Source organism: Hippocampus bargibanti, linkage group LG09, assembly GCF_051943395.1.
Source record: "Hippocampus bargibanti isolate YZ-2025 linkage group LG09, ASM5194339v1, whole genome shotgun sequence".
Classification (NCBI taxonomy): Eukaryota; Metazoa; Chordata; class Actinopteri; order Syngnathiformes; family Syngnathidae; genus Hippocampus; species Hippocampus bargibanti.
This window is the reverse complement of record NC_142742.1, coordinates 5,499,436-5,520,790: the sequence shown is the minus strand read 5'-3', so window position 1 is coordinate 5,520,790 and position 21,355 is coordinate 5,499,436. Positions and strand designations below refer to the sequence as shown.

The 21,355-nt window shown below is 41.2% G+C and overlaps 1 protein-coding gene across 2 annotated transcripts in view; it reads left to right on the top strand.

Moving 5' to 3' along the window:
* tmem63c (transmembrane protein 63C) overlaps positions 1–18,224 on the top strand; it is a 30,554-nt gene extending 12,330 nt beyond the window's left edge. Inside the window, exons 4-23 of one of the 2 annotated variants that reach the window (XM_089004985.1) lie at positions 623–710; positions 2,553–2,590; positions 3,250–3,392; positions 5,018–5,069; positions 5,165–5,273; positions 6,484–6,557; positions 6,674–6,754; positions 6,836–6,956; positions 8,342–8,475; positions 8,569–8,691; positions 9,642–9,795; positions 10,653–10,759; positions 12,966–13,052; positions 13,156–13,221; positions 13,308–13,470; positions 13,540–13,645; positions 13,904–14,071; positions 14,160–14,272; positions 14,371–14,445; positions 16,034–18,224. In XM_089004985.1, coding sequence (XP_088861111.1) covers positions 623–710; positions 2,553–2,590; positions 3,250–3,392; positions 5,018–5,069; positions 5,165–5,273; positions 6,484–6,557; positions 6,674–6,754; positions 6,836–6,956; positions 8,342–8,475; positions 8,569–8,691; positions 9,642–9,795; positions 10,653–10,759; positions 12,966–13,052; positions 13,156–13,221; positions 13,308–13,470; positions 13,540–13,645; positions 13,904–14,071; positions 14,160–14,272; positions 14,371–14,445; positions 16,034–16,165 — 2,134 coding nt within the window. In that variant the 3' untranslated portion in view covers positions 16,166–18,224. Of the gene's footprint in view, positions 1–622; positions 711–2,552; positions 2,591–3,249; positions 3,393–5,017; positions 5,070–5,164; positions 5,274–6,483; positions 6,558–6,673; positions 6,755–6,835; positions 6,957–8,341; positions 8,476–8,568; positions 8,692–9,641; positions 9,796–10,652; positions 10,760–12,965; positions 13,053–13,155; positions 13,222–13,307; positions 13,471–13,539; positions 13,646–13,903; positions 14,072–14,159; positions 14,273–14,370; positions 14,446–15,962 lie in introns of both variants that reach the window. The other variant, XM_089004984.1, reaches the window with a different exon arrangement.
* The last annotated feature ends 3,131 nt before the right edge of the window (positions 18,225–21,355 follow it).

Genomic DNA, 21,355 nt, shown 5'->3' with positions numbered 1-21,355 from the left:
TTTAAATTATGTTGTACAATTGATTAAGTCATTCACTACCAGACGTGCAAAAATGTGTCCACTCCACTGCCAGTGCCAGTGGTTTTGTCATTGTCACTTGAATTCCAGGACCTACAGAATATTGAGTTTTAGGACTACATAAACATTAATGTCCGCATAAGAAACATTATACTCTCTTATTTCATCAGAAAAAACAGTTAATTCATAAATTATATAGGTATGCAGTTATGTGAGCTTGAAATGAGAGCGGCTGTCCAAAATACAATGCAAGACATACAGTACATATTGGTTTAAATAGCGCTTTAACAACAGCTGAAGCTAAAACAAAGCACGACATGGACAAAAGGGGTAATGCTGCCAGTTGTGGAAAAGAAAAAACATTGCCAGATGCCATGGCCAGCGCAATATCGACACCCAAGCATGAAAAAAAAAACAAAACAAAACCTGAACAAAATCGGGAATGGTGCTCTACGTCATATTTTCAGTTGCCGAATCAATTCCTGAATGGCAGTGAATGAGTTCATTTCACACATTAGCAATAATTTCAACATCGCCTTGGATGACACGTAGGTTTTGTGAACGTTGTTTTTCCTAATCACATTTGTTTTCCCTCACAATTTAGTCTCACATCTCTGTTCTACGGCGAACCAAGTGAGAAGGAAAAATCTCCCTCCGAGTCGAGCCCTTCTGACTCTGAGACCAAGGACGTGGTAAGTTTTATATAATAATCAAATGACTTCAAATGAATTCTACTGGGCGTATTTTAATAAGATTCCACCGCATATAGTTATATTTTACGTTTTAAGACTCGCTCTGAATATTCAGGAAGTCTTGTTTTTGAGTTGGTGACGAGTCCGTACGTGACGTCATGAAAGGACCGCCCCTTGACCGAAAAAAAGACACATTGTAGCAGTCCTTCAATCACGTCAATGTATTTTGCTGTATGTTTGGTCTGAGAACCGTGTTGCACCCAAAAGCCGCCAGAAGAGGGCATCCAAGGTCCATATAAGGAATTTATCAGCCTGTGGAAGCGGAGGTGGCCACTGGAGGTCGCCATTTTGTGCCTCTTTTTTTTGAGTCAGAGATTTTCCCCCAATGTTGCCTCAAAATGGCACATACAATTCTTTAATCGATTGCAAACATGTATGCTTTCCTCTTCAGAACTATTTGAATCATATTCATAACTAGATGTGTAACAAGAAAGCATATTCTCCGAATCTGAAGCCATTGTTTGGATTCTCCAGCAATGGAAGACGTCTTGGCGTGATGTCACGAACTGGGGGCGGGACTTTCTGAAAATGCCCAATTCGCAGCTCAATTTTTTTGCAGATTTTGGACACTTAAAGTCATTTTTATTGGTGTTTTTCATTTGACTAAAAATATAGTGCGTGTTTTGGGTATTTTAGATGCTATAAAACGTTTTTCTGATGTCAGTTAAAAAGTGACGTCGCTAAGATAATAGATAACCAATAGATACTGTAGCTAATATAACGCTAGCTAGCTAGATAGATAGCATGATGCGCCATATAGCTGATAAATAGATAGCTACATAGCTATCCAGACAGCTAATAGCCAGATAGCTAGCCAGCCAGACTTTTATAATAATAATAATAATAATAATAATAATACATTTCATTTATGAGCGCCTTTGAAAACTCAAGGTCACTTTACGGTCACAGGATAAGTTTTTCTCTGTGGGTGAGCAGCGGTAGCCACACGCGCCGGCGTTCACTCTACCCGGACGTAACTCAAATAGATAGAAAGGTAGCTAGCTAATAGATAGCGAATAATAATAATAATAATAATAATAATTCATTTATAAGCGGCTTTCAAAACTCTCAAGGTAACTTTACAGTCACAGTTTTGCAGTGGGTGAGCAGCGGCAGAAAGCTAGCTAGCTAATAGATAGCTAATAATAATAATAATAATAATAATAATAATAATACATTTCGTTTCTACAAGCGCCTTTCAAAACTCTCAAGGTTACTCTACAGTCACAGGATAAGTTGGATAGCTAGATTAGATAGCTAGCTAGCTACATAGCTAATAGATAACTATCTAGCGAGTTAGATAGCTAATACATGACACCACAAAGATAGCTCACAATTATAAATCCAAAATATGGGATATTTGTCACTGTTGATTACTTTGCTTTTTTTAATTATTAATATACAGTAAAGTCTCGTTATATCGATATTCAAGGGAGTCCAAAAAAATATCGATATAACCGGGACTATCGATATATCCGACCCTGTTTGCATGTAATTTTCTCCGTGCGTGCATAGAAATAGTATCGATATAACCGGGACTATCGATATATCCGATATCGATATAACGAGACTTTACTGTACATATTGTTATGATTATTCTTATTAGATAGCTAGCTACATATCTCTCCAGACAGCTAATAGCTAGCTAGCCAGATAGCCAGCCAGACTTTTACCTCGACTTGATACTTTTTAATCCCTGAAAGGCTCAATAATGTCATTTTAACACTTCACAAACATACTATGTTGTTAAAACTAATCTTATGAATGTTTCTGTTATTCCAGGGATTCTTTTCGTGGCTCACATGTCTTTATCATATGAAGTAAGCTGACCTTGATTTTCTCTCTTTTTTTTGTCGTTGTTATTTTTGCAATGGCCCTTCACTGCGTCCTCAAAATCATGTTCTCTCTCATTGATGAGCAAAAACAAACATGTCTGGCCTCATTTAACCACTGGTGCCGAAGTTTCCCTACGCAGTATTTGCTCTGACTATGACTGACATAACAAATTCGGGGTTGATAAAAGTAAAAAAAAAAAAAAATAACAAAAAAATAAAACAACAATTTCCATGGTGGTGTCCGTTGCTTTCCATAAGTATTATGGTGAGGTTTGGCTGCCTACTTTTAGTTCTCGGACCAGTGGCTAACTCTGGGATCCCTGGGAAAAAAAAGTGTAAAGCCACCCTGTAAGTTCTTTATGTGTGTGGGCTTTTGTGAAACTAGCACCCCCCCCCCCACTTCTTTTTTTTATTCAATTTTATATTCTTAGTTTTCCCAAACTTCCTGTCAAGTAACCACCAAACCAACGGTGCCACTGCTTTACTTTGGATGAGTGAAAATAAACAATATCTGCATACATGTACATACTGAATGACCTTTGTATTTCGAAAGTCAAATATATTTGGGATTTTTCCTCTCACTAGAACCCCCCTCCCCCACCCCGCCGACCCTTTCTGAGACAGTTGTCGCTTTCTTTCTGTAGGGATGAGGAGATCCGCAGCAAGTGTGGCATTGACGCCGTAACTTATTTGTCCTTCCAGCGCCACATCATCCTGCTCATGACTGTGGTGTGCCTGCTGTCTTTGGCGGTCATCCTGCCAATCAACTTTTCTGGGACTCTTTTGGGTATTTTAGCCCATCGTAGGATGGAATTATAAAAATGTTTTAGGCTTTGAGAGACATTTTGACCAAAATCAATATGTATTGTATTGTATTGTTTTGTAATTACTCTACTCTTAACTCATTCACTGCCATTCCCGAATGTTTTCGGGAATTGAAAATATGATGTGGAGCGCCATTCCCGAATTTCTTCGGGTTTTGGTTTTTCAACCGGGGGGGTGGCGATAAAGGGCTGGTCAGACCTCTGGCAATGTTTTATTCCCCTTCCACAAGGTGGCACTATTTGCCTTTTCTCCAGCTGCCCCCATTTCAAGCTCAGATAACTCCCGACTCATACAATTTAGGAATTAACTTTTTTTCTGATGATAGAAAAGAGTCTAAGGTTTCTTATGCTGCATTGAATGTTTATCTAGTCCTAAAACCCAATATTCTGTCGATCCTGGAATTTCAGTGACAATGACAAAAACCCTGGCATTGGAGTGGACACATTTTTGCACATTGTCCGGCAATTAATGAGTTAAATAACACCACGTGAAATTTGCAATCATACAAACTGTCATAACTAAACTAAAGCACAATAAAAGCTATTGTAGCAGTTTAGAATCATATTTATCCAATAACATGACAAGGACATGAAAAAAAACATATATTAACTCATTCATTGCCAGACGTGCAAAAATGTGTCCACTCCAGTGCCAGGGTTTTTGTCATTGTCCCTCAAATTCCAGGACCCACAAAATATTGAGTTTTTGGACTACATAAACATTCAATGCAGCGTAAAAAAAATCTTAGACTTTCTTCTTTCATCATAAAAAAAGTTTGTTCCTAAATTATTTGAGTCTGGAGTTATCTGAGCTTGAAATGAGGGCGGCTGTCCAAAATACAATGCAATACATACATATTGGTTTATATAGTGCTTTAATAACAGCTGAAGCTGGAACAAATCGCTAACATAGAAAAAAGGGGAATGCTGCCCCCTTGTGGATAGAAAAAAAATACAAGAGGCCATGGCTAGTGCTTTATCGGCACCCAAACAAGTAAAATCAAAACCCAAATAAATTCAGGAATGGCGCTTTGCGTCATATGTTCAATTCCCGAATCAATTCATGAATGGCAGTGAATGAGTTAATGTGTGCAGACAATTCAAACCTCAGAAATAGAATCGCTTTTGTTTCCTGTTAATACACATGCAAAGGCGTCAAATGCTACAGAGGCGCTGTAACCGAGTTGCTAAATAGCATCGAAAACGCCTTTTGGCAGTTGAGTGTTTATTTTATTGCTGAGTGTTGAGCAAGCCATTCTATTATAAGATGAAGACAGGATCCATTTTGGTGTCGGAGCAATCCGCTAGAACCGCTTTATTGCCGTTAACTGTCATCTGACGGAGCAACGTGCCACCCCTGTCATTAAACAAACGCTTGACGGACCGCCCTTAGCAACAGCAAACAACCAACCAAATTAAGAGACTTCGGGCCTATGTGCCAGTGATTTCCAATGTTGTGAGAAATGTCACCCAGATGATGAGATTGCTCGCTCACAAAGCATCCGAAAATAGTCAAGGTCACCTCACCCAAACGAGGAGGTCTCAATTAAAATGTTTCTCTCTTGTCATGTTTTATTATTTTTTACAGGAGACAGTCCTGAGAACTTTGGAAGAACAACACTGGCTAATGTTAGCGCAAAGTAAGTCTAAACGCGGGCGCGCTTGACAGCTCGTGTTTATGTCAACCGTGAAATAGATAGTTGGGACTGGAACGGTGTTTCTTTTGGCCCTATAGGGACAACTTCCTGTGGCTGCACGCCATATTTGCGTTGGTATACTTCCTCATCACGTTTCTTTGTATGGCTCACCACTCCATACGGCTGCGGTACAGAGAAAATGAGAAGGTCAGTTGGTCAATGGAACAAAATGAGAAGAATTTACTGTTTGGGAATACAGTGATACCTCGGTTTACGAACCCCTTGGCTTACGAACCTTTCGGTTTACAAACGTTAAATTTATGAACATTTTACCTTGGCATACGAGCTATTTTATGGGATACACACGCAGCTGCCACAATGAGCCCTGTGTCGTTCGCGAATGAGCCCGTTCTCCTAAAAGAAAATGGCATCCGACTTGTTTTGGTCCTCTATTCCCCGTCCCCAGTCGTCGGTTAAAGCCACGTGATTGGTCAAGAACGCAGCAGTCAGGGGGGAGGGGTTACAGACAGAGAGAGTGAAGCCATTCTCCAAAAAAGAAAATGGCTGCCGACATTTCTCTTGTCTTCTATTCCCCGACCCCAGTCTTCGGTTAAAGCCACGTGATTGGTTGAGAACGCAGCAGTGAGGGGAGGCGGTTTAAACATTAAAGAAACAGGCGGACGACAGTGAGAGAGTGACAAAATGGATAGAAAACAGTGAAATTTGGAGTCGTTTCAACTTTGATAGTTCAAAGAGTGTAGACTGCAAGGTTAAAATCCCCATCAATCAGGCTCCACAAATAACCCGCACTAGCCATCAGTTCAATTTGAAATGAAATGACAAGCAAAAGAACCAGCTATTAATGATGTTTCTAGTGTGTCTGCTTGCATCTGTTGTTGTTGTGATATCACAACTTCCAAGATGTATAACCCAGAGCTCCTTGAGCTACTTAGCAAAAAGCTATCCATTCCATCAAGCCATCAACGACCATCACAAAGGTAAATAAAACGACTTTATTATATAGTACTGTTTTTGTCTTTAATTATAATACCATAGCACATTTATTGTACATAAAATAAGGTATATTTTGTGTAGTTTAAAGTAAATCCACCTCATTTCCAAGCTGCGATAGTTCCACATACAGCCGTAGACTGTCTAACATCTTTCCGCTGAACAAAGCGGAGCTGTGAAAATGCCCAGTACAGGCGCAAAAAAAAAAATCACAACCGCCCCAGAGCTGTCCAGCGATGACAATCAAATGGCACTGACATTCCTCCCAAATCAAAAACAGTGCTGGCATAATTGTGCTGCCGTGCAGTCTCCTCCTTAATGATTGTCGTGGCCAAAAAATGCTGGTAAAAAAAATCTATCCGTTCCACATGATGCACAACAACTGAAAGTATGATATTCCTTCCAGGTTGCAAGAACATTGATGATCACATCCATACCCAAAGACCTTTCAGATCCAGGATTGATTACCAAACACTTACAGTAAACATTTTCCTTCTTTATATCAATTTAAAAATTGGATTTCTCTACAAAAAAAAAAAAAAATCTATTCACACCAATGGATGATTTATTGATTTATGTTGTTGTTGTTTCTCCAGTGAGGCTTACCCAAGTTGCACTGTCACTGACATCCGCTTGTGCTATGACATCAACAAGCTAATGTGGCTTGATTTAGAAAGGTAAAGAAAGTCATAAATATTAATAGTTATCATTTACGACCCAAATTCACACGACGTTGTTGATTTTTTTTTTTTTTACAGGCGCAAGGCGATGAAAGGCAGACTGTACTTTGCCACAAAATCTCAAAAGGAAGGAAAGATAATGATGAAGACGCATCCGTGCGCACGGATATTTTGCTGTGACATTTGCGGCTTTGAAAAGGTATTCATTCCTACGAGTGCGACATGCCTTTAAATTAATGGTGACTTGTCCTGCACCGACATATAAATTGCACTAGGGGGAGCTGTAGTTTCAGCGTACAATGCTGTCTCTGACACAGCGAAAGCATTGTAAGCTGTATGTCAGACACTGTAATTGGTTCCCACAGCGTGCGTAAGGCGAAAAAGTGTGTCTTCCAAACATTAATTTCCCATACGAAACTATTAAAATGAGAATAATCCGTTTCCAGGTCCTCATAAAACATAATGTTCGACTAAATACACTTTAAAATTACACAAAATACACCTTATTTTATGTCAAAATAAACTGTACTGTATAATAAAGTCGTTTCATTTACCTTTGTGATGGTCGTTGATGTAGTTGCCTCTTGATGATGTCCGTGAAGTTGCTGAGCTTTCTCTGTGATAATACCCTCACTCACACTGTCCCCTGCGAGCTATTTTTTTGTTAATCCAAATCAACAGAAGTTTTCAACCTCTCCTATTGCCTGGTACTGTTGCTTAGATGACACAGAAACACCCTTAGCCACACGTGGCAATGGTCAACTTAGCATACTGGTACTGGGACGCTAAGTCACACAAACACACACCTCGTTCGTGTTTCTCGATCTCCTTCTTCTGCTCGACCGTAATTTTGTTTTGTGTCTTCTTGCGAAATTATTATAATAATAATACATTTAATTTGCAAGCGCCTTTCAAAACTCTTAAGGTCACTTTACAGTCACAGGATAAGTTTTTCTGCGGGTGAGCAGCGGCAGCCACACGCGCCAGCTTTCACTCAACCCGGAAGTAACTCAAATAGATAGAAAGCTAGTCAGCCAGCGAATAGATAGCCAATAGATCCTGTTGCTAATATAACGCTAGACAGCCAGATGTGCAATATAGCTAATAGATAGCTAGCTACATAGCTATCCAGACAGCCAATAGCTAGCTAGCCAGATAGCCAAACCTTTATAATAATAATAATAATAATAATAATAATAATAATAATAATACATTTCATTTACAAGCGCCTTTCAAAACTCTCAAGGTCACGTTACAGTCACAGGATAAGTTTTTCTGTGGGTGAGCAGCGGCAGCCACACACGCCAGCGTTCACTCAACCTGGAAGTAACTCAAATAGATAGAAAGCTAGCTAGCTAGCCAATCGTTAGCCAACAGATACCTAGCTAGAAAGCCAGTCAGCTAGATAGCCATCCACTTTAGATAGTGAATACATAGCTAGCTAAGAGCTAGCTAACCACCCAGATAGCAAATAGCTAGTCGTAAGGCCAAAAGTTCGTTAGCTAAAGCGTTTGTAAACCGAGGTATCACTGTACTGTACATCCTTGTCTCTGATCATCTTTATGTTTTAACTTTTCATTGCAGGTGGACGCAGAACAATACTACAGCGAGTTAGAAGAAAAATGGACCGATGAGTTCAACGCTGAGAAGAACCGCGTTTATATGAAGCGACTAGGCATCGCTTTTGTGACATTTCGGGATGAAAGGATGACAGCTGTGTGAGTAATTTGGAAGCCATCCAAACATACGTCCCCCAACCACTTCCCCGCCCGCTTTGGGCCTGATCGTGAACACAATATTGTGTTTTGTAGGATTGTGAAGGATTACAGTCGTGTGCGCTGCCGCAGACGACCGCAGCAGTCCAGCATCACCACGGTGGTACAATCTCACCAGTGGGGCATCAGTTACGCACCTGCTCCCAATGACATCATCTGGTCAGTGTTTGCGCCAAATATACGGCGAACCGCCGCATTTTTCTGGTCTAGTTATTTTTCGTACATGATCCTCTGTTATTTGCCGAGAAACTCACCTAATTGCTGTTTTATACTCAGGTAGGTCTTATCTAAAAGTATTGCTTTGGTGCTGTCTTGTGATGTCATCATGCTGAGGAAGTATGATGAAGTGACGGGGAGGAGCTTAATTTGTCAAGACTTTGTCCAATTTTTAACTCATTCGCTCCCATTCCCAAATCTGTAAGGTGTCCAAGCTCTCCTTTAGAGATAAGGTGAGAAGCTCGGTCATCCGGGGAGGGGCTCCGACTCCAGCCACTTCTCTTCCACATAGAGAGGAGCCAGATGAGGTGGCTCGGGCATCTGATCAGGATGCCTCCTGGATGCCTCCCTGGTGAGGTGTTCCGGGCATGGCCCCACCTAGCAGAAGACGCTGGGGAGACTATGTCACCCACCTGGTCGGGATCCGCTAGGAAGAGCTGGAAGAAGTGGCTGGGGAGAGGATGGATGGATGGATGGATGGATGGATGGATGGACGGATGGATGGATGGCTGCCATTCCCGAATTTTATTTGCAAACAAAAATGTCACACAATGTCTCTATGTCACACAAAAATGTGACATAGAGCGCCATTCCCGATTTTTTTTTTTTCGGGTTTAGTTTTTTACTTGCGGGTGGTGCTGATAAAGCACTGGTCAGACCTTTTCCACAAAGGGGCAGCATTTGCCTTTTGTCCATGTTAGCGCTTTGTTTCAGCTTCAGCTCTTGTTAAAGCACTATATAAACCAATATGTATTGTATTTTGTACATCTGACCACATTTCAAGCTCAGATAACTCCAGACCCATATAACTTAGGAATTAACTAAGTTAAACTTAGAAAAAAAGTTTCTGTATTGACATGATGGGTTCAATTTCCATCCGCCTCCCCATTCAGGGAAAACTTATCAGTGTGTGGTTCTCGCTGGTGGCTTCGCTGCGTCCTTCTCAACATCCTCCTCTTCCTGCTGCTCTTCTTCCTCACCACTCCCGCCATCATCCTCAACACTATGGACAAGTTCAATATCACCAGGCCGGTGGAAAGTCTGCAGGTCAGATTAAGAGGCCAAGTGGGATGAAAACTACAGTGATACCTCATTATACGAACTTAATTGGTTCCCTAAAAGTGTAAGGTGAAAAGTTTTTCTGCCAAACATTTATTTCCCTTAAGAAATCATTAAAAATGAGAATAATCTGTTCCTAGGTCCCCATAAAACATAATTTTTGACTAAATAAGGCTTAAAACTACACAAAATATACCTTATTTTATGTATAATAAATGTGCTATTGGATTGTCATTAAAGAAATATACTGTCGTTTTATTTACCTTTGTGATGGTCGTTGATGTAGTTGCCTCTTGATGATATCCGAGCTTTCTCGGCGATAATACCCTCACACACTGTCTCCCCTGCTAGCTTCTTTTCGTTAATTCAAATCAACAGACGTTTTTCAACCTCTTCTATTGCCTGAGACCATAGCTTAGACAACACAGAAACACCCTTAGCTACACGTAGCAACGGTCGACTTAGCATACTGGTACTGGGACGCTAAGTCATACAAACGCACAACTCGTTGGTGTTTTTTGATGATATCCTTCTTCTGCTCGACCGTAATTTTCTTTTGTGTCTTAACACTAGCCTGTGATGGGGTCTTTTTCGGTCCCATAATAGCAAAAGTACTCCACTCGATAACAAACCACATCTGTACTCAAAGGGGGTGTGGAAAACTAGACCGTGTGGTTTGGTTCATTCGCCGAAAACTAGTTTGTATGCCAAGATTATATTCTCGCGAATTTAATGTTCGTAAGGTGAAAAGTTCGTGAGCTAAAGCGTTCGTAAATTGAGGTATCGCTGTACTATTTGTTCAAATATATGTGTTACTTCCTTTTCTCTCTCTATCTGCCAAACAGAATCCGATCATCACTCAGTTCTTCCCAACCCTCCTCCTATGGTTGTTTTCAGTCCTGCTCCCCTTTATCGTCTACTACTCGGCCATCTTTGAGGCCCACTGGACCAGGTATTGCCTTACTGAGCATCTCTTCCTTCCTTGTGATTGTTTTTTTTCTCTCCCCGTCGCTCTCATTACTATCTCTCCATCGCCGCTCACAATGTTATTCTGGGAAGGTTGTCATAGCGATCTCCATGCGAGGACAGCGATAATGCAAAGCAGTCACCGTGCAGCGGGAGGCGGAGCAAAGCGAAGCATCTGCACACGGGGAAACAACCTCATGCAACACCGATGAGCTCCCCTTGTCTTTACATAACTACCCCCCCCCCCCCCACAAACGTGTTGTGCAGGCGTGATGTGTGAAGGACCGAATGCAAATCGACAGTTTAGCAGAGTGAAAAGCCTTTGCCGCCGTTAATGAACCCGCCAGCTACATAACAAGTCGACTGATATGCGATTTCTCATGATGTATTTTGTCAGTTTTGATAAAGCTCCAGAGGGATTAACAGAATGTGGACGATGGTGGAGCAATCGAATGACATCAGAAAATAACTGAATTTCAAATTGAAGGATGGTCATTTGTGATCGATCGTGTCAGAGAATTTTCATGGATTATATTCATTAACTCATTTACAGCCAGACGATGTGCAAAAAATGTGTCCACTCCAGTGACAGGGTTTTTGTCATTTTCAGTCAAATTTCAGGACCTATAGAAGATTGAGTTTTAGGATTACATCAACATTCAATGCAACGTAAGAAACTTTAGGCTCTCTTCTCTCATCAGAAAAAGAGAGTTAATTCCGAAGTTATATGGGTCTGGAATTATATGAACTTGAAATGGCGGTGGCTGTACAAAAAGCAGTGGGAAATTCTGCCCCCTAATGGGAGGGGAAAAACATTGCCAGAGGTCTGACCAGCACTTTATCGCAAGAAAAACCAAATCCCGAACAAATTCGGGAATGGCGCTCCACGTCATATTTTCAATTCACAAATAAATTCGGGAATGGCAGTGAATGAGTTAATGTGCTTGTCAGAACTCCGCTGCATCTTGCTGATAGGGGTTGATGATTACCCCCACTACACTGCATTTTATTGTTCATATGTTAATTGTCACTAGCCCGTTGGTGGCGTTTTAAATTAGTTAGTTAATTAATTATTTAATTAACGCTAACCTAATTTAAAACGCCATGGATGAATGGATGAATAGTAATTTTAAGTAGTCTATTGATGGCATTCTAAATTAGGTTAGAATTAATTAATTTAAAACAGTATCAATGGGCTAGTGAAATTCACAATCTGTCTAGCTATCGAGCAAGCTAGCGATCTATACAGTGAGACCTCAACTTACGAACTTAATTGGTTCCCAGACAGAGTGTGTAAGGCGAAAAGTGTGTATCTAAAAAAAAAAAAGCCTATAGGAAACCATTACCATGGGAATAATCCATTCCCGGGTTTCCATAAAAGATACTTTTCAACTAAATAAGCCTTAAAACTACACACATCATACCTTATTCTATGTATAATAAATGTTCTATTGTATTGTAATGAAAGAAATACACTGCATTGTATCATAATGTCACTTTATTTACATTTGTGATGGTCATTTATGGCTTGATGGAATGGCATTGGAGGTCGAAGGTCAAAGGGAATTGCTGTTTGGAAAGAGAGGCGCATTACATGACGACTGTAATTAAAGAAATAAACTGTGCTGTAAAATAAAGTTTTATTTACCTTTTTGATAGTCGTTGATGGCTTATGGAAGGAGAGTCACCTTCCATAAGGACTGTTGGTAACTTAAACTCTGGTGCTGTTCGGTCGTGTGCTTCCTCCGAAGATCACTCCGCCAGACATGGTGGGTGTGTATTATGAAAATAGTGCTTATTATAAGGTTTAATTTTCATAAATTTGACGTTTGTAAGACAAAAAGTTTGTAAGTTGAGGTCTCACTGTGTAGCTATCATTTGCTTTTTTTTTGACTGTATTGATGCATTATTTCACTCAAAGGAATCTTATCCACGCTTTTCCAAAGCAAGTGGTCATGTTGCTGGGGTGGCTCGGCCATCAATGGGCTACTGAAATTTACAATCTATCTAGCCAGCTAGCGATCTATATAGCTATCTATCAAACGATCTATCTAGCTAGCGATCTATATAGCTATTTATCAAGCGATCTATCTAGCTAGCTGGCTATCTAGCTTTTTTTTTTCAGTATTAACACATTATTTTACTCAAAGGAATCTTGCTGATGCCCTTTGTCATTTCTTTGCTTTTCTCAGATCCAGTGAGAACCAGGTCACAATGCACAAGTGTTTTTTACTCCTCGTTTTTATGGTCCTCATCCTGCCTTCGCTTGGTCTGTCCAGGTGTGCACGCAGAAATCAACATGAACATTTTGTTAAAAAAAAAAAAAAAAAAGGGCACTGTCGATTCAACCGTTGTTTGCTTTATATTATTTGTTCTCTGTAGTCTGGACCTGTTCTTCACTTGGCTTTTTGATGTCAACTTTCTTGATGAAAAGGAAGTCAAATTTCAGTAAGAATCTCTCTCTCTCTTTGTGTTCAAAAGTGTTTTTTTTTTTCTTAAGAATCAGTGAAAATGTCATCTTTCGCTATGCGCAGGTGTGTCTTTCTCCCTGACAACGGCGCATTCTTTGTAAACTACGTCATCACTTCCGGGCTGATCGGCACAGCCATGGAGCTGCTGCGTATCCCTGCGCTGACAGTATATGGCCTTCGCCTTTGTTTCGCCAAGTCTCAAGCTGAGCGTATTCATGTCAAACGGGTGAGCTAGTTGCCTCTTCTCGAAAGCTTGTTTTCCAGATGGAGGGGTCAAGTTGTATTATGTATGCAGACTCAAACCTACGAGTTCCAATTTGGCTTGGAGTACGCCTGGACCATGTGTATCTTTGCTGTCAGTGTGACCTACAGCATCACTTGTCCTATCATTACACCCTTTGGTGAGTGACACACAACAAAACATTCCAAAAACATGCATCAGGGATGTATCCGGGTGGCGCCTTTGCGCCATTTTGACAGCAACTGGCGCAACTTTGGAACTGCACTGCGCCAGACTATTACAATGACATTTTCTTTTACATTTGAGAGTGATTTCAAAATCTCCTTTTATGTAGTCAGTCAGTCAGGTTATATCTTTGTCAATGTGTGAGGGTGAACTGCTTGGATTTGAAAGTGGATTTGATCCTGTCCCTCTTCAGGTCTGCTCTACGTGATCTTGAAGCACATGGTCGACCACTACAACATCTACTATGCATACGTACCCTCCAAGCTCAACCAGCACATCCATACAGCCGCCATCCATCAGGTCATCTTGGCGCCTATCCTGTGTATCTTCTGGCTGCTTTTCTTCTCCGTACTCAGATTAGGTGTTGCTTCAATTTCTATCCCGGTCCCTCATTAATATTTGCCTGAGACCCTGTTAACATGATGAATGATTGCCTGTTGCATTTCCAGGTGCAGTACACCCCATAACTTTATTTACTTTGGCGTCGCTGCTTTCCTCCATTGCTGTTTCCTTTGTCCGCTTGTGCCTTAAAAAGCAAGCAAACAAGTCAACCAGCTACCAGGTCAGCCTGATCAAACTTCAATTTCAAACCTTTGAGAAATGGATGCTTATTTTTCATCCATCTCAGTTTGCCATTGATACATTTGGTGTTGATTTCAGATGTCCAATCAACAGACTGAGCGAACACTTCCCGATGCCGAAAGGACGACAGTTACTTCAACCACTCCTTCCAATGTAAAGTACAGTTTTTGTTACTCTCACCAAGTCTAATTTAATTTGCCTTTTTATTTTGCATTATACATTTTCACGTGTAAATTGTTCATTTCAACGGTTTACTAAAAAAGGTCTGCAAGATTTACGTATTGAAATGGAAATGTCATAGCTAAACAATGGCACCGTAAAGGCTATTGTACAGTTCAGAATCAGAATCAGAATACCTTTATTCGTCCCACAATGGGGAAATTTGCATTTAGAATCAATATGGAAAAAATGCATTACATGTATTAATTCATTCACTGCCTGACGATGTGAAAAAAATGTGTCCACTCCAGTGCCAGGGTTTTTGTCATTGTCACTCGAATTCCAGGACCCACAGAATATTGAGTTTTAGAATGACGTAAACATTCCATGCAGCGTAAGAAACCTTAGATTCTCTTCTTTCATCAGAAAAAAAAGTTAGATCCTAAATTCTACGGGTCTGGAGTTATATGAACTTGAAATGAGGGCAGCTGTCCAAAATACAATGCAATACATACAGATTGATTTATACAGACGTTCCCCAACGTACAAACGAGACACATTCCAAAGGGTCGTCCGTAAGGTGAATTTGTTCGTAAGTTGCTTCAGTGCTATATTTTGTATGGAATACGTCCGTGTAAGCTCTCAGTCGTACAGGAGTGGTCCATCGATGAGAAGGTTTCTTCAGCCGATGAGGTTAAAATCTTAGTGAAAGAACATAGATGGTTTGAAAGGGGAGTAAAAGAAGCGATTCTAATAAAACAACGAAATCCTTCATTAAACCGGTCTGGTGGGGTGAGGTTCAATTTGGATCGTTCATACAATAGCCTGCTTAGGCAAAACAGGTTAGGCAACTTTCGTAATTCTGATGAGGTGATACCGGAGGGAGTGGGGCAAATAGGCCAGTCAGGAATGTAGGAACATCAGTGGGGCCACAGGGAGTGGTCCTCTGCTCCCCCCAACCTGAGAGTAGGGACGTATCATAGCTTTGTCCGGCGCCGCCATGTCTGGACATTAGGGATATATAAATAGGGCCGATACGACCAGTAAGACTTTAGTTCGCTGACGAAGCCTCTTGGATAGGAAGCGAAACGTCCGACACCTTCAAAAAGTACAGATGACGGCTGAAGAAACCTTCTCATCGATTTTGTATGGAATGTATGTTTAAGGCTTATATAAGTATGTTTCAGGCATGTATAAGTAATATGTATTGGTTTGTACTGAAAAATAAGCATTTCATATAATATATGCTCGATAAAGATGTGTACAACTGGAAAGAATAGGACATATGTTACTACAAAAATGTTCATATGTACCATTGTTCGTAACTCGAATGTTCATAAGTAGGGGAGTGTTTTATTATTATTATTAAAAAAGTTCTGAAACGGGAACAACTTGGGAGCCAACTAAACCGTCACAGAACGGATTCGGTTGCACTTGGGAAGTCGCTCCATACTGAAAATCCTCTGTGAACCGGTTAACACGGTCACCGTATACGTTGTTATCCCCTTCAGCTCTTTGTGGCATCCGTGCTATTGGAACCAGAGCTCGCATTGACCCCCATGCCTTCCCCGGCACACCACAGCTATGGCGCCATGGCCTGTTCCCAGAGTTCAGCTCGTGGGCCAACAGAAGAAGACGAAGAGCTCACCCAGACCCGCGAAACTCAACTCCAAGACCCTCCCGGCACCTCCTGCTCCAGTTCACTCGTGGATAGCCCGGTGGGCTACCAATAATGTGAACGGCGGTTGCCATGTTTACGTCACCTGAGGTTTTACTCTCGACGCTTGACCTCGAATCCGGATTTTGCTGCATCATCAAAGTTTTTACCTTCAAGTAACTCAAAGCAATGGAAGGCAAACTGTCTTTGGGTTCTCTGCGACAAACCCGACACACGTCGTGCCATCCTCAGACATGAAGAGATGCCACCAGAGTGGGCGGTGTGAGCAGATTTGACCTGCCAGACTGACAGAGCGGTTCCCCCCACCTCCAGTGATATCTGTCTGGTTGATAGCGGCCAGAGTTTGCGAAAGCCATCTGCAGTGAGAGAGCTGACAGACGGGAGTGTGCCATATAACGCAGAGATGTACTGGAAGATATGTACACCCCTTCGTATCCTTCCAACGAGCACAAACAGCTCTACTTTCTGAAAGTTGTCATACTTAGTGTATTTCCTGGAAAATAAGGCGCACCTTCAACGAATGACATACAGTGATACCTCGGTTTACCAACCCCTAGGCTTACGAACTTTTCGGTTGACGAACGTTAAATTTATGAAAATTTTACCTTGGCATACAAACTTTTTTCGGGATGCACACTGAGCTGCCTCAGTGAGTGATGTGTCGTTCGTGAACTAGCCCATTCTTCTAACAACAAAATGGCAGCCGACTGTTTTTGTCCTCTATTCCCCGCCCCCAGTCTTCGGTTAAAGCCATGTGATTGGTCAATAACGCAGCAGTGAGGAGGGGGTGGGGTTTACAGATAGAGAGTGAGTGAAGCCGTTCTCCAAAAAGAAAATGGCTGCCGACTTTTTTTGTCCTCAATTCCCCAACCTCAGTCTTCGGTTAAAGCCACGTGATTGGTCAAGAACGCAGCAGTGAGGGGAGGTGGTTTAAACATTAAAGGGACAGACAGATGACAGTGAGAGAGCTTCAACTTTGATAGTTCAAAGGCAGAGTGTAGACTGCAAGGTTAAAATATCCCATCAATCAGGCTCCACAAACAACCCGCATAAGCCATCTGTATACTTGATGGAAAAAGCCATCAACCTAGCCAAACAGAACACAATTGATGAGGTACTAGATAAAATTATCACAAAGAAAGCACCTACAAGCGATCATTCCTCAAGATGGTGAAAAAGAAGGTTACGTTCCTCATCAAGTGTTTAATGCTGAGGAAACCAGCCACTCCATTCCATCAAGCCATCAACGACCACCGCAAGGGTAAATAAAACGACTTTCTTATACCGTACAGTTTATTTCTTTAATTATAATACCATAGCACATTTATTATACATAAAATAAGGTATATTTTGTGTAGTTTTAAGGTTTAGAAAATTTAAAAGTAGAAAATTCTGTTTTATGGGGACCTGGGAACGGATTATTCTCATTTTAATGGTTTCCTATGGGAAATTATTTTTTGGGATACAGATTTTTTGCCTTACACACTCTGTCTGGGAACCAATTAAATTCGTAAGCCAAGGTATCACTTGTATTTAAAAACCTTTTCCATACACAAGGTGCACCGCATTATAAGGGGCACCTTCAACGAATGATATGATTTTTCGCGTTTGTAATGGGCAACATTTTCACAGCCCCGCTTTGTTCAGTGGAAATGTCGGTGCTGTTAGAACTGTGGCGGCTTGGAATTGAAGCGGATTTACGTGGGACAGGAGCTGTGAGATAATCTCTTTTCGTCAATGGGTGCTACATGTTGGTGTTTGATTTCAACATTTAGCTTGCAGCAGACGTGCACATTCCACCATGATGTTTCTTAATCCATTGGTGAAAAGGACGCTTTGATCCTCTCCTCTTTCATCTGCTTTATACGACAAATTGCAGAAAGTGATTAAGATTGAATGGCTGTTTGTGTCTTTTGTGTTGTCACATTATTTATTTATGTTTTTACTTCAAGATGGCACCGCGAAAGTGGCTTCCTTTCCAGCAGTTCCTGTATTTGTTTTTCTACTTCTTCCTTTCCTTTCCTCTTACTTTCATCACTTTGCTGCTGTGAAATGTAATTTTCTCCACCACGAGACTAATAAAGGCTCATCCAATCCAATATACTTCTGTTTGGTAGATGGTTTGAAAGGGGAGTAAAAGAAGCTATTTTCATAAAAACAGCATAACCCTTCACTAAATCGCCATGGTGGGGTGAGGTTCAATTTGGACAACAGACTTCTTAGGCAACATAGGCTTAGTTATGCTGATGAGGTGATACCAGAGCAAATGTGGCAATCAGGTCGTAGACCCCATACTTAGGCACCCCCCAACCTGAGAGCAGGGACCCATCATAGCAGAGTCTGGCACTGCCACGTCTGGACAGTCGGGATATACGTATATAGGGCAGAAACTACCAGCAAAAGATTTTAGATCGCTGACGAACCATCTTGGATAAGAAGCAAAATGTCCGACACCTTCAAAAAAGTACAGATGACGGCTGAAGAAACCTTTTCATCGTTTGTTCCTTACACCACACGTTCGTAGCAAAGAGTGCGGAACAAGAGCACAAAGTGCCTGACGTTTCCACCTGTCACCAATAGCAACGTGCTTCTCCACAAAAGGTAGATTCCTCTGAGTGCACGACCTGTCAATCTTCTCTTCCTCTTCCTCCTAGCCAGATGCTGATAATAGAAAAGTCATTTACCTCCTACAGCACTGGTGTCAAAGTCAAGGCCCAGGGGGCCAGATCTGGCCCGACAGATCATTTTATTCGGCCCGCGAAAGCAAATCATGCATTTCACGTTCAATGAGGCTCTGAAATCCGAACAAAAATGTAAAATGATCATATGTAATCCACAATAACTGTCAATTTTTTTTGTGTGTACTGTGTATGTAATATGTGGGGACGAGTTAAAAGTCATCATGACCCCCCCACGGGAAACCGTAATTACAAGGTGGGCGGTGACAAAAACACTAGAACAGCAGGTTATCTTCTGGGAATTCTCCATTCAGTGTCCTCTTTGGGAAGTAAAATGTCTGTTCTATTGGGTTATGGCCTGGTAATTGATTTAGCCAACAACTTTATCAAGAACAAAATCCGAAAGATCTTCTTTCAGCAATTTGCATACTGGGCAGCCAATCAGAAGCCTGCATCGAATAACTTTGGAATAACATTCCCGAGCGTCATAGCCCCAGAATGAAAGATTCATAAGAAGCTAACAAAATTTATGATGCTACAAAACGTAAACGTACGTTAAAAGCATCGTGGAAAGAGGAGTTCACGTAGCTTGTAGCAGATGACACAACGCAAACATTGCAATGTGCATAAATTAAGGAAGCGAGCATTTGTGGTAGGTACATCCATTACTTAATTTTAAAGTGTTGTTCTGTTATATATTCTGATTATCAATCCTTAATACTTTGCAACCAACGTTTTTTTTTTTTTTTTTTTGCGAGTAGTCGTCTTATTGTGTTTCAAGTTGTGAAAAATGGGGCAGGCAACTTTATGGCTGGGCAGGCAACTTTTCAGAGTTGTCCGCTAACTTTTTGTCATGTGTTTCAGACACTGCTAATGAGCTCTTCCCGTGAAGGAGTTTCAAGTCGTAAATTACTTCGGTGATAAAGGAATTTCCCAAGTCCTAAATTCTGTCCGTCGTGTTATTTGGGACGAGCGAGCGATGCCTCGTTCGGCTCTTTGATCAAAAACAAACACACACACACACCGCTTCACAGTTGCCATGACAACAGTCAATACCCCCTTCTTTCCAAAACATGGCACAGTCTTTCCAAACATAATATAAATTCTGGCAGACGGCAAACATTCATAACATACGACTGTAGCACGGTAGTGACAAATCACTTGCCACCTATTGACTTCTAGGCCTCCTAAATCACTACAGTGGTCATTTCGCACTGTCAGGTGACCCGAGAGACTCCTGGGTCAGTGATAGAGAATAGACAGAATTGAAGTTATTATATTTAAAAGTTTCGTGCTGAGAAGACTCACAATGGAAGCACAGAAAATCTGGGATCAGAGTGTATTAGGCGAAAAGTGTGTATCCCAAAAATTAATTTCCCATAGAAAACCATTAAAATGAGAATAATCCGTTCCCAGGTCCCCATAAAACAATTTTCTACTTTCTAATTTTCGAAGCCTTAAAACTACACAAAATATCTTATTTATGTATAATAAATGTGCTATGATATTATATGGTATTATGGTATTATAATTAAAGAAATAAACTGTACGTATCGTATAATAAAGTCATTTTATATACCTTTGCGATGGTCGTTGATGGCTTGATGGAATGGTTTCTTCAGCATTGATGAGGAACGTAACCTTCTTTCACCATCTTGAGGAATGACCCCTTGTAGGTGTTTTTGCTGCGATAATTTTACCTAGTTCCTCATCAATTGTGTTCTGTTTAGCTAGTTGATAGCTTTTTGCATCAACTGTACAGATGACTTGTGCGGGTTGTTTGTGGAGCCTGATTGATGGGATATTTTAACCTTGCAGTCTACACTCTGCCTTTGAACTATCAAAGTTGAAACTCTCACTGTCGTCTGCCTGTCTCTTTAATGTTTAACCCACCTGCCCTCACTGCTGCGTTCTTGGCCAATCACGTGGCTTTAACCGAAGACTGGGGGCGGGGAATAAAGGACAAAAACAGTCGGCTGCCATTTTGTTGTTAGAAGAACGGGCTCGTTCGCGAAAGACACATCACTCATTGAGGCAGCTCCGTGTACGGAAAAAGTTTGTATGCCAAGGTAAAGTTCATATGCCAAGGTCAAATTTCCATAAATTTAACGTTCGTAAACCGAAAAGTTGGTCAGCCAAGAGGTTCGTAAACCGAGGTAGCGCTGTACTCTCAATTAAATAGCTTGGCAGAGGGCTGCAGAAGTTGGGCGTCAGCCATGAAGGCTGCGTCCCCTGCCGGCAGTAAAAGACAATCTTCCTGTGTTTGAACCTTTGTTCACAGTGTCCGCCCGAACATGGTGGCGAGACGAGTGCATGTTTTTATAAAGCAACATAAGTATACCGGAGACGCTCATCTGGGTTAGGAGTGTTGCCAGTGTGCGGACAGAGACAAATTAAGGCCATGTCAGCCACGGGATCCAAACGCAGAACAGACAAGCCCGCTCATGGCATGATAAAAGCCTCACTTAAGCGTGCATAAACCCATATTCAAGCCTGCGGGAATACGATTATCTCAAAGACCCTGCCTGAATTGATCAATTCTTAGCAT